The sequence below is a fragment of the Chelmon rostratus genome, chromosome 1, assembly GCF_017976325.1.
Source record: "Chelmon rostratus isolate fCheRos1 chromosome 1, fCheRos1.pri, whole genome shotgun sequence".
Classification (NCBI taxonomy): domain Eukaryota; kingdom Metazoa; phylum Chordata; class Actinopteri; order Chaetodontiformes; family Chaetodontidae; genus Chelmon; species Chelmon rostratus.
Window position 1 is genome coordinate 6,751,544 of NC_055658.1, and position 17,781 is coordinate 6,769,324.

The 17,781-nt window shown below is 41.7% G+C and overlaps 2 protein-coding genes across 4 annotated transcripts in view; both read left to right on the forward strand.

Annotated features, from left to right (window-relative positions):
* Positions 1-7,578, forward strand: part of LOC121612614 (myocyte-specific enhancer factor 2A-like) — a 43,519-nt gene extending 35,941 nt beyond the window's left edge. The window contains exons 8-11 of the mRNA XM_041945667.1: positions 748-908; positions 4,810-4,936; positions 5,568-5,670; positions 6,043-7,578. Of these exons, the coding sequence (XP_041801601.1) occupies positions 748-908; positions 4,810-4,936; positions 5,568-5,670; positions 6,043-6,358 (707 nt within the window). The 3' untranslated portion in view covers positions 6,359-7,578. The remainder of the gene's footprint in view (positions 1-747; positions 909-4,809; positions 4,937-5,567; positions 5,671-6,042) is intronic.
* Positions 7,579-9,847: 2,269 nt separating this feature from the next.
* The window catches only part of mctp2b (multiple C2 domains, transmembrane 2b), a 35,509-nt gene continuing 27,575 nt past the window's right edge, over positions 9,848-17,781 (forward strand). For 2 of the 3 annotated variants that reach the window (XM_041940927.1, XM_041941007.1), the window contains exons 1-2: positions 9,848-9,982; positions 16,507-17,083. In XM_041940927.1, the coding sequence (XP_041796861.1) occupies positions 16,556-17,083 (528 nt within the window). In that variant the 5' untranslated portion in view covers positions 9,848-9,982; positions 16,507-16,555. Of the gene's footprint in view, positions 9,983-16,506; positions 17,084-17,367; positions 17,492-17,781 lie in introns of those variants that run through there. The other variant, XM_041941087.1, reaches the window with a different exon arrangement.

Below are 17,781 nucleotides of genomic sequence, written 5' to 3' on the forward strand. Positions count from 1 at the left end.
ATATGGCCTGGATCAGGTAAAAAATGAACACATACAGAGAATTCTGGTATTATGTCGTTTGGCAGTGGTGACTGAAAAAGAACACAAATAAATACATTTAGAAACAAGTATCAATTCCTTTAAAAAGCTGTTAAAGTGCAGCCACAATTTAGTAAAGTAGACATTAAAGTAACATTACAGTAACTTGCATTTTGCTAGCTCTGGCTAGCGTTATACTAGCGGAAAACAATTCTTCTAAAGTCACTACTGCACATTGGAACATTTTCAGCTTAAATGCGAGTTGAAGCATCTGTGTTATGCCAGGGATTCACTGCAGAGTCATTCCAACCTTCTTTACAAACTGTCCTCATCTTCGTGCTCTCCCTCCCAGTACAGCATGTCTCATATGACCACTGCCATTATGTAATGTCAAGAGCAAGAAGAGATCAATTATTCATTATTATCTCTTGTATAATATATAGCCGTACTTTCTCCGTTCCAACCTCATAACCTCCCCCCCACTGATTTTAACACATTCCAAATCTTCAAATATTTCTGAACTCAGGTGCATTGTGCTTTCCACTAAAAAGAAAAGACTGCAAGAGGCTCTGAAAAGATCCCTGACACAATGTTGATTCGAACAGATCGCACACACCAGGGGCTTCTCTATGAATCAGTCAACTTGTCAGTCAGTCCTTATGGGAAAGTCAGAATTTCCTTACCATCATTTCTCAAAAAGTCATTGTATTTCCACATTTCTGTGTTCAGTGAATGGTTTCGTGGGCTCACCTGGTGGAAGCAGCTTGGGGAAGATCATACCAGCCAAATCTCCTCCTCTTCCACCTCCTGGGAACAGCCTGGTCGCTACCAGCCGCAAGACAGAGCTCCGAGTGGTCATCCCTCAGTCCAAAGGAATGATGCAAACACTGGTAAGTGTGTGCGTGGCGAACAACAACATGAAAACACACTGACAAATACGCAGCTACCACCTTATCAGTAGCTTATGAAATTGTGCGACTGAAAATGTTGTACTTCTTAGCTGCTCATGTACAACTCTGTAAAAACACAGGCCTTCAGACTTTTAAACTAAGTTCATTGGAAATCCAAACTGTTCGTGATGTTTTTTAAGACTGAGGGATGGTGGACGCAGACGAGCACAGAGTAAATAGATTATGCAAATTACCACTGAGCTGGTCAGCGACCTTTCAGGGCAATTGGTCTGACACCAGCTGGACCACATGTCTGGTGACTTTGTAAATGAACTCATTGTTCTTTTAACGAGGAGAGGATGTCACTGTTCAGGATTGAAGAATTCTGCATATCACTGTTGCCAATAAATTGCTTGTCTAATTTAAAATTAAAATTAAAAGAATCAGTTTTCAATAGTTTAACAGTTTTTTTTTACATTTTAATGTTTCTCACCATAACACATTGTGTGCATTTTAAAGGTCCAGTGTGTAGGATTTAGGGGGATCTATTGGCAGAAATAGAATATGATATTCATATGTATGTTAACATTAGTGTACAATCACCTGAAAGTAAGAATCGTTGTTTATTCATTGCCTTAGAATGAGCCCCTAATATCTATAGGGGGAGCGGGTCGTCCTCCATGTAGTCCGCCGTGTTGCACTGCCATGTTTCTGCATTAGCCCAAAACTGACAAACCAAACACTGGTAACAGAGAGGACTTTTCACATTTTTAGTGTCGGAAGTAGCTTCTCCTACACGCCTGGAAAGGGAGGGGGAGGCAAGGGGTATTTGGATGTTGTAATCTGCAAACTCACTACTAGATGCCACTAAATCTTAAAAACTGGTCTTTTAAAGCCTTACAAACAGACTAAATGCATTGCAAATGACATTTTCAAAGTATTTCTTCTTCTCCAACTTCATCACCACATTGCTACCCTTTACAGCCCTTGAGCGCCTCTAATTGACAATGTATGCGTCATAAGCCGATGTCTCTAGGTTATCAGACTAGATCCAAACAGATCAGGGACCTGTTTATCAAAACATTGTAGCACTATTGGTCAGAAACTTGTCAAGAAACCATCACTGTAATTATCCTTTTCAGTTTCTTCTGTCCATGTATGGTTCTGTCCCCACTTAAAAAGATGTATTTTAGCTTTTTCTTGCCCTTTTATTTTCATTATTTATGTGACGTTATTAGAGATTACAGCTTTACATGAAATGATATTCTTCATCATAGAAATCTACATAATTACTATTGTTGCTTAATATGCTATTCACAGCACTAAATAGCAGCCTATTGTTTAAGACATTTGACTGATAACTCCCCTAAACATTAATACAGAAGAAATCCACTATTTTATAGCCCTGGCTGTGCTGTTTCAAAAGTAGTTTTGATATATTGTGAAGCCAAAACAGCAAATGCTGGGGTTGCTACTGGTAATCACAAGGATAGACTATGTAGGCCTTTGGGGATATCTACAGTAACTAAAAGCCCACAGTAGGCGGCAACTTGTCCACTTTGTTGGAAAAGGAGTGCAGATTCTCTGTGGAAGCTCAAGTCAGGTTTAGACACAGTGCCACTAGAACTCATATGCAGAAATATATGCTGTTACGTTCTATTCACATTTCAAATTTTGGCACAAAAAAGCCCTCAGAAAGTGCATAGTACAAGTAGTTTGAATGATTAGAAGCATGAAATCTAACAGAGTTGGTGAAGCGGTCCTCTGGTCTGTCGAGTGAAGGAGACTTCAGAGCTTCTTGAGTCTTTCTTTCTCCGGATTGTACATTCAGCATCTGTGCTGGGTTATTGAAGTTATTGATTTGCCCTGAACTCCCTTACTGTTGCCCTTCCCTCCCACGCTGTGCTCCAACATGATGTAACGATTAGCAAACAATGGAAACTGAGACGTTTTTTTCTTTTTTATAGTGACCAGGCGGCTCCAGTATTCTGCTGAGGGATCCAGCAGACTTTTACATTTTGCAGTGATCCATCACTGGACAGCATTTCTTAATCCTCCTGTTATGAGTCCAGCCTTTTGGGAGATATGGTGTAATTGTTTTGAATAGTATTCATTTTTAAAAAATACAACTTTTTTCACGTTTTTTTTGTCAATTAGGGATATTCATCAGTATTACTAAAGTACTGTCTGAGTAAATTTCAGGTAAAGAAATGACAAATAATCTCACAGTCAAGACTGCTTCTCCAGAAAAGAGTTTATCATTGCAGTTTCTCATCATTCTGATTATTGCAGGTCACTGGATGACAAACCACTGGCTGTCATCGTGTTTGCAGTTAGCATGGCCTTTTTCAGCGGTCTGACAGTGTTAAATACCAGCTGTTATGGGTTGACACTGGCGTGCAGTTTAAGCATGCAACAGAACCATAAACAATAGCATGCTAATGTTTTCACAATGTGTAAGCCAACATAAGAGGGTAGTAGCTGCTCAGATGACAGCATGCATTTGTTTCTGCTTTTCATTCACTGCAGTAAAAGATGTTGAGTTGTGGTCAGACAGCAGCTCCTCTGTTTGATCATTCTGAAACTGCCTTTCCCTTCCTCCTCTATGCGCATGTGTCCATTTAAGCGTGTTATGCTTTAAGTACTGTGTGTGTTTTGCACAAACAGGCAAGAACAATACTGAGGTTGCAGATTTTTTTTTTGCAGAGTTTCTTAAAAGCAATATCCATAAGTAGCTTAGCAGGTCTGCCTTTCTTCACAGGCTGCATTTGTTGAACATCATCATTACATGTTAGCTACAGCTCTTCTCTACAATTCTCTAGTGTTTGTCAGTCGTGGTGAGGGGAACACCACAGATAACACCAGGAAAGAGGAAGGAAACAATACAACGCTCCATGCACTCACACTGGGTTAACTTTGATGACATGTTAACTCTAAGCATGTATCGGTTGGTTAACCCACTGTGTGTGTGTGTGTGTGTGTGTGTGTGTGTATAGCAGTGAATGACTTCATTCAGGGTGATGTCATTGCTGACATTATCAAGCTGGAATGCCAACACCCAGAGAGGAACAACACAAAACTTCTAATTACTCTTAGAAATTTGTTAAGTTAAAGAGCCACCAGTTTTTATTACCAGCAGCTTTACTAGCCAAGCATGAAGCATGCCAAACCAAATTGAAGAATGAAATGCATGCTGGTATTAAGTGTTTTTTGGATCAATCAAGTAAATTAACACTGGGGTTGTAGCAGTAGGTCTCATTCGAATTTCTTAATGAGACTGCAACCAGTTTAAATGCAAAACACTTAATCTTGCAAAGTAGCTCAAAATGAACCACATGATTCAGAGGATAAGAAGTATTTTCATTTCAATCACTGTTTTACAAACTAGGCCCTGTGTTTTGAAATACTTAGTAATCGGTCTGTGTTATAAAAATTGATTTATGGGTTAAGATTTAGAGATTCACTAAAGACATGGTAATATAAACCATCAACATCCATCAACAGCCAGGTGCTCTGTTCAGCCAAGTTCAGGCACACACTCTGGAAGCTGGAGGCAAGTTAGAGCAAGTTAGAGTCCAAATGTAGGAAAGTAGTCAGTAAAGCATGAGAAGATGTGGTGGGTTAATAAAAAGTGGGGACACCAGCAGGTAAATTTTACATCATGCCTAGAATACAGTGTAAGAGTACTCGAGGTTTGATCTCTTCCGTTAAAAGGAATCAGTTCTCCCTGGTAGTTGATAGACTCAATCTATACTGACACCATGTGGTTGAAATGGGGCATCACAGGTATGTTCAGTAAAACTGACATGGAAGCACGGAAAGGAAGCAGACAGAGTGAAGTCTGTTTCAGAGTCTAATGAATAAGCTTAGTGAGTGTGTATCTGCTTTTATTTATTTTCAGAGTAACCAGAGGCTGAGTGGCAGTCAGTCCAGCCAGCCTCTGTCCACCCCAATGGTCTCCATCACCACACCCAGTCTGCCTCACCAGAGTATGGCCTACTCCAGCATCAACTCTGCTTACAATAACGGTACCTGATGATTATTAGTATTTGTTATGCGTTGCTGTCATTAGCGTAGCCCCTGAGGACCAATGATACGGCCTAAAAAAAAGATGCTGAAATGTTGCTGTTTTTCTTTATTTTATTACATAAATTCATGGATAAGTTACATGATCATTTATGTGCAGATAAAATTTCAAATGAGAGGACAGGAGAACCACAGTAACACATACATAATATGTGCCGTTTTGCCCAAAGAACCCCACAGGGCTGCGAGGTCAGATGGTTCAGACATTCTTAGCATGAAGCTACATATGGAAGACAGCTCTTTTGGACATTTTGTTAGGATTAGAATTACTATATCTCTGTTGTGAAAAGATGCAAAAATACATATAAAAAAAGTATAAAGATATGCTGTATAAATATGATTATTTTTATTCAAAATTATCACCAAATGCCAACATTCATGTGTCTTCTCTGCACGTGATGCTAAAACTCCAGTGAACATTGGTGAAACTGAAATAGTTTCAGGTGGTTTGACAGCTCTTTGTGGGAATGTGAGCAAAGTATCAAAGAAGCTTTTCAGTCTGCCACTGAGCTGTATGAAGGAATCGACTCGACGTATCAGTCATCATTTATATGCCATCTCTCTCTTTGTCAGATTACTCGCTGAGCAGTGCAGAGCTGTCAGGCTTCAGCGCCCCTGCAGGTCCTTCTTTGGGCTCCATGGCGGCATGGCAGCAACACCAGCTGGGCTCACTGGGGTAAGGACCTGACAGATAACCTGTCTCTCCTCACTGTTTTTACTGTTTCACTGTTTGGTAAGAGTTTTAGTAACTGCCATGCTGCCACGCTAGACTGCTGATGGCAGTGTCCTAAATTCAAAATGTTACTCAAAGTAACATCACATTTTCTAAGATCGTCATGTTTTATATGCAAAATAATAGTAACAATAATAATAGTAAGTGAACACTTGAGTAAATGTGTTAATATTCCAGGTTTCAGTTTCAGTATTGGCCAACTAGAGAGAAAATGTCTTTTCTGCCTGCGTACCTGTTAGTTTCACCACTAGGTGGCACCTTCACTCCACAGTGACAGCCATAAAACATCCTCCTCCTCTGTCCCTCTGCCTGTAGGTCAGGCAGCTCCAACCTCTCCATCAACACCAGCCACATCAAAGCCGAGCCGATCTCCCCACCCCGCGACCACGTCAGCCAATCAGGGTACATGACCCAGGCTCATGCCCCTCCTCATCATCACTCCTCCACCTGCTCATCCACCAGAGCAGAGATGGGGAGGTCTCCTGCAGACAGCGTCAGCTCCTCCTGCAGCTCCCACGAGGGCGCCAGCGACCGGGAGGAGCAGCAACGGCTGGACTTCCACTCTCTCCCTGTGAGTCGGTCAGAGAGTCCGACGGTCAAACGAATGCGAATGGACAGCTGGGTGACATAAACCCCGCAGTCACATGATGACACAACACCAGGGCAAACGCAGGAAGGACACTGTTATGCAATGTGGATTTTATTGATGTGTTATTTTTCATTAAACTATCTGTTGGTATGTCTTTTTTTTTTTTTTTTTGGTGGTCACGTGTTTGAAAAGGGTTGAGCGAAATTAGCCTGAAAATTCTGGATACGTCAGAATCATCTCATCACCTTTCAGGAAATCTTCATTTGTACTTCACACACAACCATCCATCCTTTATAAAATGGAAATCACTGAAGCATCACAGACTGATAATGTGGGTCCAATTGCAGTACAATCTGTCATTGTCTTATCCAGTGGGATGCAGTACAGTACGCAGAAGAATCAAAAAGGCGAGATGTGGTCAGTCAGTCTCGTGGCTTCATGATGTGGGTAGTAAAGAAGTGCTTCTGGATGTCTCCCACTGGGTGTCACCCAATTCATTTCTGATCTTCTCAGGGTTGAAACGTTGAGCAAGTCCAACATGAAAGCAATAGTCCCTCCACATCATCCCTGTTCTTCTCTTTATAAAAACACTTATTTATATTAGCCAAAGCAGTATGCTGTTTGTGTGTGTGTTTTTATATTGTGCACAGAATAAGACAATATTTCATTCAGAGTTCAAACTGAAAGCCATGGACACTTGCTCTTTATGTACTACCAAAATATGTCATTATTGTTTTGTATATACTATCTTTAATATATATCACTTTTGGTGTAACTATATATTGTTAATCTGTGTGTTGTATCTGCATGACACCACCACCTTGTTTTACAAAAGTAGGCTATATTTTTGTGGATGACAGCCATAACTGCAAGGCATTGTCCTTTCCATTCTCATCAAGCGTCTGCTGGATAAATCTTTTTTGTGAAGGACAACATGTTGCACTATCTTGAAACCAGGTATACAAAAATATACTGGGAGGTAATGCACTCTGGAAAACATATTTTAATGAACAAATTTAGCTCTTCAGAAATTGAGACAAACATGGCACTAGATAAGACGGAGAGATAAATCCGGCCAGACTGATAAGGTGAGGTGAGGATACATCAGCTCATATGGGACAAGATGAAATCTGCTTTTTTGATCACAAAGAGAAATGCATTTCTTAACTAACCACAGATAAAGGCTAACTGAAATATGTAAATGCACACAGTACTGCTGCTTTTGTCATACAGATTCATGTACAACCCTGAATCCAAAAAAGCTGCGACATTGTGTGAAACATGAATAAAAACAGAATTCAGTCACTCACAGACAAACTGTGTTTACCGACAAGAGTTTTCCAAACTGTTCCTGAGCCCATGTAGTAGCATCCTTTCACAAAGTGGTGAACCTTGCTCCATCCTCCAGAAATTAAATATGTCTTCTTTAAGTGTTTATCAAAAACTTTTTGGGGCTCAGGGTTGTACATTATTACGACAGAGTGACAGTGAATCGGTTTGAATTTAGAGGAATGCAGAGGGATAGGCTGGAGAAATTCAGTTTTCTGATGTTGGACATAGGGATTTACTGAACGGTTGTGTTACTGAGCAGTAAAACACTAAATGCTGAGAAAATGAAACGTGGTGGTACAAGGTAGCACGTGGTGACGAGTGCAAAAGCTGCAAGAGGAACCACAGTGGTTCCCCTGAATGAGTGTGGGCTGGAAGCATATCAGTCATGGGCTTGAGTAGTAAGAGACAATTGAGAGAAGAGCGAAAGTTTTAAAGAAGGACGAAAACATCTCGGGTTCATAAACAATTCCAGTATGTCAGAGAGTGTCATCAGTCCACTCCTAAAGCAATGCTGCATTTTCATGACACCAGCCTTATGAAAAAGGCATCTGGTATCTGGATATGCCAGCTGCAGACCATAAATGGAAGATGTGGCAACTGTGCAAATCACTACTGCAGAGGAAGTCAGTGATTGGTTCATGGGAATGCAGGAATGAGACAAGAAGGGGAAAAACTGGAGAAAAAAAACTGTTTACAGTCAGTTCTGTTAGAAAAGGCCGACACTGATAGTATCAGTATGTACAAGACTGGACTGTTATCATCTTTATTCTCTAACAGCCTGCTGGAAACAGACAGGAAGTGTGTAGTTCACAGAGGATGTACTGGGTAAGTCAGATATTGTTTGTATACAGCAGACCCAGATTAAACTGCGCGTTCTTTGGTAGAGAACTGGGACAAGAATAAAATGACTACATCCTGTCAGCAGGTAAGATATAAATGAAGTGGAAGAACTTGATTCAGAAGAGATCGCTGATGATCTATTGCAGGAACAGATATTAGTGTGCAGAGTTTACTTGTGAGAAGAAAAAAGGTCATGTGATTTTGTCTTAAAGCATCTCAATTCAGTTAGAAATTTTGAATTTTGGTCAGTGATTAAAACAAATCTTAATGGAAACATACTTAATATTAGGACCATTCTGTTGCTTAACTGCATACTCCTATGAAGTCGAATGAGCGGCTCTTGAGTGGCCTTAGTGCAATTAACATGTATAATTTAGGTATAATAAAAGCACGTTATCTGACCACAGTAATCGCATGAAAAATGTCTATACTTGTAGAGGATTACACTAGTTCAGATGAAGAGAAAACCACACTGGCCAAGGCCTCATTCACCCAGTGCACTGAGGTGGAGAACTGGAGGGTGGAGGGATTACATGCACCAAGGTTAATGGGAACGATGAGCGCAAACAGCTGTTTGAGGAGAGGATTAGGTTTATGTGCTCTACAAAGAAGTATAGCAAATAAAAAGAAGCTTTTTCTTTCTTTTCTGGTGGACATATTCGAGGACGAGTTGACTCCAGCTGGGTTCGGCTTTACATCTAACAGTCACCTCACAGGATGGTTTTGCGTGATTACACCCCTGACTCCTCAAAAGGATTCAGTCATTTATGGAACACAATCTGGATTTTTGCATATTGAAGTGACTTCAGACTAAAGCACATCTGGATTGCTTCTGCTTGGCTGGAGCTCAAACTTACAGCTCTAGCTATGCAGATGTCACTGCCGGGCCTGCATAAGTATGAAACCTATCTTTCAGACAAGTGTAGGCTGTGTGTGCACTTGACTTACTTTTAAGGTCTCAACCGGCTCAAAGCACAACACAGCACTTCCACTGAGATTTAGCAAACATGCTCCACGCTCTCACCCAACTCAAGTTTGGTGGAGTGACCGCCGAACGGAAAACAGCTTTATTTTGAAAATACAAGCTGAATGGAACAATCTTATTAAAAAAACATGTATTAAGCATCCAGTGAATGACTACCATAATATTAGGTTAAATAAATGTATTAAACGTGTGTTCAGGCTATCTTACTGCTAAAAAAAACTAGATAAAACATATTTAGCCAACATGTTATCGCTCTATGTAAATTTTCTAGACTATTGTCGGGTGTTATTTGGTGCGCGCTCGCAGGCGGAAGTTTTATTTTGAAAGTCGTATCGTAAGAATATGTGTTGTGTCTGGCTTGATGTTTGATGCTCGCGGACAGGAGGAAGTCTTCTCACAGCCACATATTTTTACGGTCGGTACGTCCTGAGCCGCCGCCGTCGTGTTTCTTACACCGGCCATGAGGTGAATGAGAAACACTCTCCAGAGGTTCTTGGCAGCGGAAAAAGGTAAAAGTTGACTCATTATTTCCTCTTCTAGGGGAGAAGCAGAACGTGAACAAGTTTAGTTACCTGTGGGGGTCTTTGAGGTGGAGCTAGTCAGGTGAGCCTCCTTCCTGCCCAGAAACGTGTCCTCTGGCGGACAGATGAGAAGCCTCGGCGGCTCTCAGCTCAGCTCTTGCTTTGCTCTCTAACTTCGTGGGAATTTTCCATTTTTGCGTCTGTGTGGAAGGAGGCTGAGTCAGTGACACACCGGTCCCAGAGCAACACCCCGCCGGACACAGCGAGAAGCCGCCACTGAGAAGTTTGCGGTCATTTTTCAACGGCTGGTGCTTGTTGGCCGGTGTGTGTTACCTGCCGAATAAAAGAGCAGCCCCCTATCGACTCAGTGACCGATAGTTGACATGCAGTAGTGTAATTAATCCTTTCCCAGAGGCGAGATAATGTAATTTTCAATATTTTTGTAAAGGAGATTGGTGTGAGTTTTTCTTAAAGAGCAGCAGGTCACTTTTAGGCAGTGTCATCGCAGTGAGAGGAGAGCGTTGATGTGGCTTTTCCAGGATGCATTTTTAGAGAAGTACTATAGTTCACAACCTGAGCCTGATCGCTTACTTTCACTAACTCTGGATGCAACGTGAAACCTCTTTGAGGTCATACTTGGCGTCTCAAAACGGTATTTACCAAAGGACGTCCAGCATGCTGCAGACCCAGAGGCTCGGGGTCTTGTTTATGTTTCCGCAGTATACAAAAGCTTGTTACCACTTAACTAACAACAACAAAAGTTCGAAAACTGCTGGAACTGCAGATTTTTTTTATTCATGCATGAGCTAATAATTCCTTTCTTGTGATGTTTTCCGCAGTAAGCCTCAGTCTTGCACCATATCAAACTGAAGCAGTTTCAGGAAATAGCCTCTTGTCTTGTTCAGGCAGGGCTGCTATGCGGTTGCACAACTCAGCCCACCAGCTGAGAAGAAAACATAAGAGCCATATCAAGTCTTTGAAGGCTACCATTTTTTTAAGGTAGCCAATCACACATAAATTATTATGAGAAGATTACTGTGCAGAAGGGATTAATAAATGAGAACATCTGATCCACCATGATCCAGGGCTGCCCAAAGTGGGTGCCGTGGGCCAAAGTTGGCCCGCCATCATCTTGATTTGTCCAAAGTTCCTCCATGTCAAAGTGTCATTGGGCAAGATGCTGAAGCCTAAACTGCTCCAGTGTGTGTGTGTGTGAGTGTGTGTGTGTGTGTGTGAGAGAGAGAGTGTGTGTGTGAGAGAGAGAATGCACAAATGTGACATGTTATAAAGCAGTGCAGTGCCTGGCAGTGTGAATGCATTACCATATTCTGAGCACAGCGGGCAGAGTTACACTTTAGGGAAATTGGTATCTTAGTGCCATTTTGCATCTTAACAATTCAAGACAATAGGTGTTTGCTTGCAGCCTGTGGCTCTCCGTTAAGTTTCAGTTTTGCCCCTCCAAGGGAAAAAGTTTGGTCACCCCTGATCTGTCTCTTTCAGGCGGATGAAATCATTACTTGTTCATCATTCAGGCCTCTAGAGTTTACAGGACCCAGTCTGCAAAAGCACTTTCATGTGTAACAACGGATTAACCCAGCATCTTTCTAAAATGCTTTCATCTGTTATTTGTATTCTATGGGGCATTATGTAAAATCAGTGTCTTTGTTTTTTGGTGGTGGTGACCTCATTTGGGAATGAAAGTAGAAATATGTGCATGTTTTCTATATGCCATGGGTCCATGTGTCAGTCTGCTCCAGCAGCTGTAGTTAGGATGGCTTATTGTATACAGGATTCCATCAATTCAGATTCATTTTAATGAATTTAATCATCATTTGCATAATTTATAGTAGCAAAGGTTGACAGTTAAAATGCTATTGAGGTGAAATATACGGACACAACTTGTCCTCATATGACTCTTTTATAGAGCAGAGATATCAAGTTTCAGTTATTGTCATTTTACAACACAGGGTTGCACAGTAAAATGTCAGTTGTTGCTCCTTCATGCTACAAATACATCAAACATGAATCAGTCTTTTTTTAGGGAAATCTGTTATTTGATTAGCTGCAAGCATCATAATATTAGTCTGAATATATGCTTTTATATAATAGAATTTTTTAATACTACAGGTACTGCAGGTTCACTCGTGTATTTGTTCTCTGTCCTCTGGCCATATTATTTTGGTGTAACATACTGTCACTCTCTATGATCTGACTTACTTCAGAGCACTTACAGTCTTGGTCATTTTGTGTTTCCCTCTTTTTGTTTCATCTACTACTATTCTACTTTTTATCTACATCTAGGTTCAGTCGTTTTATTAAATGCTGCGACCTTGGACCCTCTGCACTGTTGGTTGCTTGCTTATCGTGATCTATGTGATGAATCATGTTTTTGTTGGCCGTCTCCCAGAATTTCCCTTCACGTAAGATAGCCAGATAAATGACTAAAATGTGATGTAAGTCAGGGTAGTGAGACACGTTTCGGGACCTTTTTGCCTGCAGAAAGGACGGATGCTCCAGCCGTGTCTCCTTGAACTGGGCTGGCTTTGCGCCTGCAGCCTTCACGTGTCCACAGACTGGGCTGGCACTGGCCACGCACTGTAACAGGGATGTAATTTGCCATTCAAACATGATCAGGCTCATATTTTTAAATCAGGGTTTGATGGAAGCGTACTTCTCCCCATTAACAAATTGGAATCACAGCAGGTCTGACCATACCTGGCCAGCTGTGCGGCCTGTGCATTTAAAGGATATCTGTCTGGTCCAGGTTAAGTCTGCCTAACCCCTCTGGCTTGACTGGCAGTTGAAATGAGTGTCATGGCCCTCTCAGCTGTGTGGCCACCTGGTCCTATATCTCACTTACATGATTACACAAGGGCCCTGTTTTATAAGCAGTGGACTGTTAGTTTCACAGTTTTGAGACTACGCCTTTAGTAATACACAATTTACACATAACTGATTTCATAGTCAAATCAAAGCTTCCGTGTCCCGCTCATTGACACCTCACACACACTGTTATTTGCACACACGGTTAATATGGTCTGACGCTTGTAATATTTGTAACTGAGCTTTTTAATAACTAGGACTTTTATCACAGTGAGTGCAGTGTGCAGCTCAGGAGCATCTAAACACTGCAGGTTTAATCCCAGTCTCAGTCAGTACCTAAGCTCAAGAACAACGTTAATATAAGTGACTGTGCAGCAAGCACGCACAAGATTATTTGGCTAAAGCTGCTAAATGCCTCCATATACATTAACTTTCTCTCCATGTTGCTTTGTTTCTGGACTCTGCATGGTCTGTCGGGGGTCATAGACATACAGCACCTCCGTTCACGTTTGACCTCATTTCTTTTACTTGCTTGTAAAGTTGTTGATGCTAATTATAAGTTGAGTGGAAGGTGCTCTGACATACCGTAAGGCTATGTAGCAAAACACCCTAACAATGTGATGTAATGGCAACACAAGGGATGCAGGCTGTTAGCCCTGCAGGCTGTCATGCAGGTGAACTGGTTTGTGTGCTGCGACCAGTGCCACAGTAACTGGAGGTGAAAGACATTCCGGTTGTAATATTTATTGGACTCTTTAGTCTCCACCAAGTCCGGAGGGAAATATCTGGACGCTTGTTAGCTGTAAATGCTCCATGGTGCTGGCATGGTGCTTCACTCCACTACAACTCCACCAGCCTTTTATGTGACTCAGGGACACTAAAATAAATGAGCTGAGAGCAAAACATAGACTTCTCCGATTTTTGTCCAACAAACAAAATCCCATGTAATCAGAATAATTGGATTACAATTGTAATGGCTTGAAGTCACAGTGAAGGGGAAGTTAGAGCGTCTTTAGTTTTAATGATTTTGTACCATCGGGTTTACTTACAAGAGGCATTAAATCAAATCCTTCAGATGTGACTGGAACATTAAACTCAGCATCGTTCAGCAAATACTGCATGATATGGAGCTATAGGGGGATATAGTGCTCTCCAACTACAAAGTTTTTGCCAGCTGGCATTAGGCTTGGTACAGTTATTACATAATGGCGATGGTGATTCATTTTGCGTAATCTTTAGAAATGTTTCTGTTTGCTTGTACTAAAACAGCTGGATGAAACTGACAGAAATGTCATATTTCCACGTTGTTTTCCACGGTTTGACGTTGTAGCTTTTTTAATGACGTGGTTTAATGGCACCTGAGTGGAGAATTAGTGCCACTAACCGGTTATCTCGAGGCACTTAACTTGTAATGTTCACATAATGGCAGTGGATGAAAACGCACGTAGCTTTGCATTTGCTTTTGCCGATTTTCTGCAAATTTGGTAGAACTTTTTGCTCCATAGAAACCTGGATAGAAATGTTGCAACAAATAGAAAGTAAACTAGGTATGTTTCTACTATGTATACTTTAAATAAACTGTTCCTTTCCTCTTGAATTATAAACAGATCCACGGTCAGGCCGCTGTCAGGCCCATCAGTGGCCATCATCCTTTTTCTCTGCCTGCTGTCTCTCTCTCACCAATCCAGTCATCCACCATCTAATCCGTGTATTTGGGTCAGGCGAGAGAATTCTGAATCCAGGCTGCAGATATCTGAGTCATCAGTTTACTCATTTTCTCCAAACTTGTCATAGAGATAAGTGGTTGTAGACTAACAGTTAGTAAAACAACTACAGCTCTCCTCTAGCTTTACTTGTTCAGAATAATATCCCTTTTGGAAAAAATATCATTTCAGGATGACCTGTCGTTGTGCACTTTGTTACCAGCATCTGAAATCAGGAGGCGCATTTTGAAATGCTTGGAATCTCAAACTGCATTGTCACTTTCACTCCTTAACATCTCTTTTGTAAACACTGATTCTTGTCTTGTTCCTTGATCTGTCACCTCCCTTTGTCTTCCTTGCCCCCACCAACTGATAACATGACGGGTCATCGGTCGCAGTTAATGACAATACAAAGTCTGAGGCCAGTAGTAAGAGGCTTATATAAAATCAGGCCTCGTCAGGGCCGGCAGCAGCAGCTCTGGGCAGGTACTGCTGCAGTTTGTATTGCAGAGATCATTTGGAACGATGACAGCTTAAAGCATTAATGACGCATCACAATATGCACAGACCGCTTTGTCTACTCATGGTTCGTTCATTTCATTTGAAGAAGAGATCCAGTTTATAATAAGAGTGACTTTGGATTGGGTAAGCTATGATTGCATGATAGATGACTCAGCCAAATACACATGTGTGCGCACACACGTACACACACAAACAGCTGTTAAGCAGTGGCTGCATTCCAAAAATCAGGTTGGACCTCGCTCCGTTTTTACACCCACCTGTACAGTATAATGCAGAGCTACGGTGTGTGGTGGCTGCACAACCCACTGCCCTAAGGCTGCAGCGCAGAAACATCCCAACCACAGCAAAATAAGAAGAAAATATGCAAATGCAGGCAGAAAGCAGCGTCTCTGCAGATAAACACACCACCGCACACTTCTAGTGGCTCATAAGTGATGATTGAGAGGGGTTACGTCTGTGTGTGTCTATGCATTGTTTTTTAGGAATATCCTGCATAGTATACCTTTAAAATAATCTAATCTCAACCAGTTTTCAGCCGCATCTTCGTGGTCTTTGTGAGACCTTCAAAGACCATGGGATGCAGTTGAACGATTGTAGGAGCAAGCAGGTGGACCTTTGAGTTTACACTATGTAAACAAAGGTCACAAATTCACTTTATTATTCACATTTTTTCTAATGAAGGAAAATGTGAGGACACTAAACAACAGTTTGCAGTGTTATTGCATCATACACACATTTCTCCTTTCACACATGTACATACATACATAATTTTTGAGAACTGCACCTACAGCCCAGAGCATGCTAAGCTTGTGGTTTTGGTTATTACGAGCATCTTAGTTGCCGTGTCATTTCATTTTGTTTGCTAGTGGGTGGGATCATTTATATGCAGCGTCACTGCACATTGGCCTGTGTTCAATAAGGGTCCACTATTTGACCTTTCATGGCCTGTTGAAGTTGCACACAGCTGGATGAAAAAGCATGTGAAAGATGCAAATAATGTTCAGGGTTAGGGGTATTATCAATACATATTACAGTTATCAATATAAGAATGATCGATTAGTTTATGATAATCTTGGGCAACATTAGTTTTTTTGCTCTTTTGTCTCTAATTAAAGAGCTAATAATATGATATCTGCTATTGATAAGAATAAAACAAAATAATTTCTCAAAATGTCAACCTATTGGTTTAAGTTACAGTTAATCAGGAATGTTAGATTTTCATTTCCTCATGAATACAGTCACCCTTTAATAGTGATCCAGACCAAACTGAGCTTCATTTTCTGTTCATATTTCATCTGAGTTACATGTGGCCAGAAAGAATCTGAGTCTGACAGAACTTACCCAGCCAGTCGTGAGTGTCTGGAATTGCAGCGAAGTCAAAGACAGACATTTACGAATTGCAGACAGTCATAGCTGTGCACAGTGACTGACTCCTCTCTGTCTCTCTTTTTGTTTTAACTCTAGCTGTCAGTGATGTCCAGATCTTAGACACAGACCAACCCTCCCTCCCATCATGGACTCCAAGAAGACAGGCGTGCTGCGGCATCTCCGCCAGAAGATGCTGCCACACCTCCGGCGAGGCAAGACGAGCCCGAACAAGTCGCACGTCCATCACGAACACATCCTGGACAATCGGATGAGCTCCTCCGTTCCCGACATGAGAGACATGAGGCAGGAATATGCTCACGTCTCCTCCAGGAGGCAGCTCCAACAGTACAACTCCCCCAGCTACAGCAGCCCCTCCTCACCATTTGTAAAGTCCGCTAGAGGCCCGGGAGCAGGTGGGAGTGGCCTGAAGATGGGAGCAGTTGGTGGAGAAGCTGAGACGAGTGAACACAGACTAAGTGTGCCTGTAGTCTGCACAGACTGGGCCTCCTCCCAGGAGTCACTCAACAGTGTTTGTGAAGAGGAGAAGAGCACCCCGGAGACAGACTACAGATCTGCTGGGGGCATGGAGCCCGAGGAGCTGGCCCTGCCGGAGGTGATGACCGTCTACAGCCCAGACCTTCCCTCTGTGCAGGTGTCCCAGGACAGCTCACAGGTACAGGCGCTGCGTTTGAAACAGATCACACAGATCATTCCATCATCAGATTTGTCGATTGTTTAACAGTGAGCTTCTCTGTGACAAACAGGTGAAGAGAGCGTACTTCTAAAAAACTGGCTGCTTTAGTGCACATTTCCGGGTGTGAGGTGTCAGGTGTATTTGCACAGGACGTCCAAAGTTTAACTTGGAGGAGCTGGATGGAGTTGAAATTCAAAATCAATAGTCTACAGCAGCATTTGGCAAACACTGGCTGTTTGTGGTTTTGTAATGTCAGGGCATGAGATTGAATGAGTCGCGTCTATGCAACAATATGACACTTGACAAGGATGTGGATTAAAACGTGACTGCCACACTGGCACGGTGCACCTTATCCTTAGCAAATTGATCTTTTACTGTACAATGAAGGTAAGACAAAATATCACTTAAACTTTTTTTGGAGGCATATCTAAAATATTTCTAGTCTGGATGGATATAGTCATTTCCATAGATATTGCCATGCATATATGGCAATAGGTGGCAGAATTAAAAAAGATGTGCAACTGATACTGCATGTCTGTTAATAGTTATTTATTCTCGAATTAATAAACTATTTTCAACTACTTCAAGCCATGCCTGGTGACTAGCTGACCTGTCAATCATGGTTGTCACTTCATATGATAGTCGTTTTTTGCAGCAAATTATGCAGCCTGCAGAAA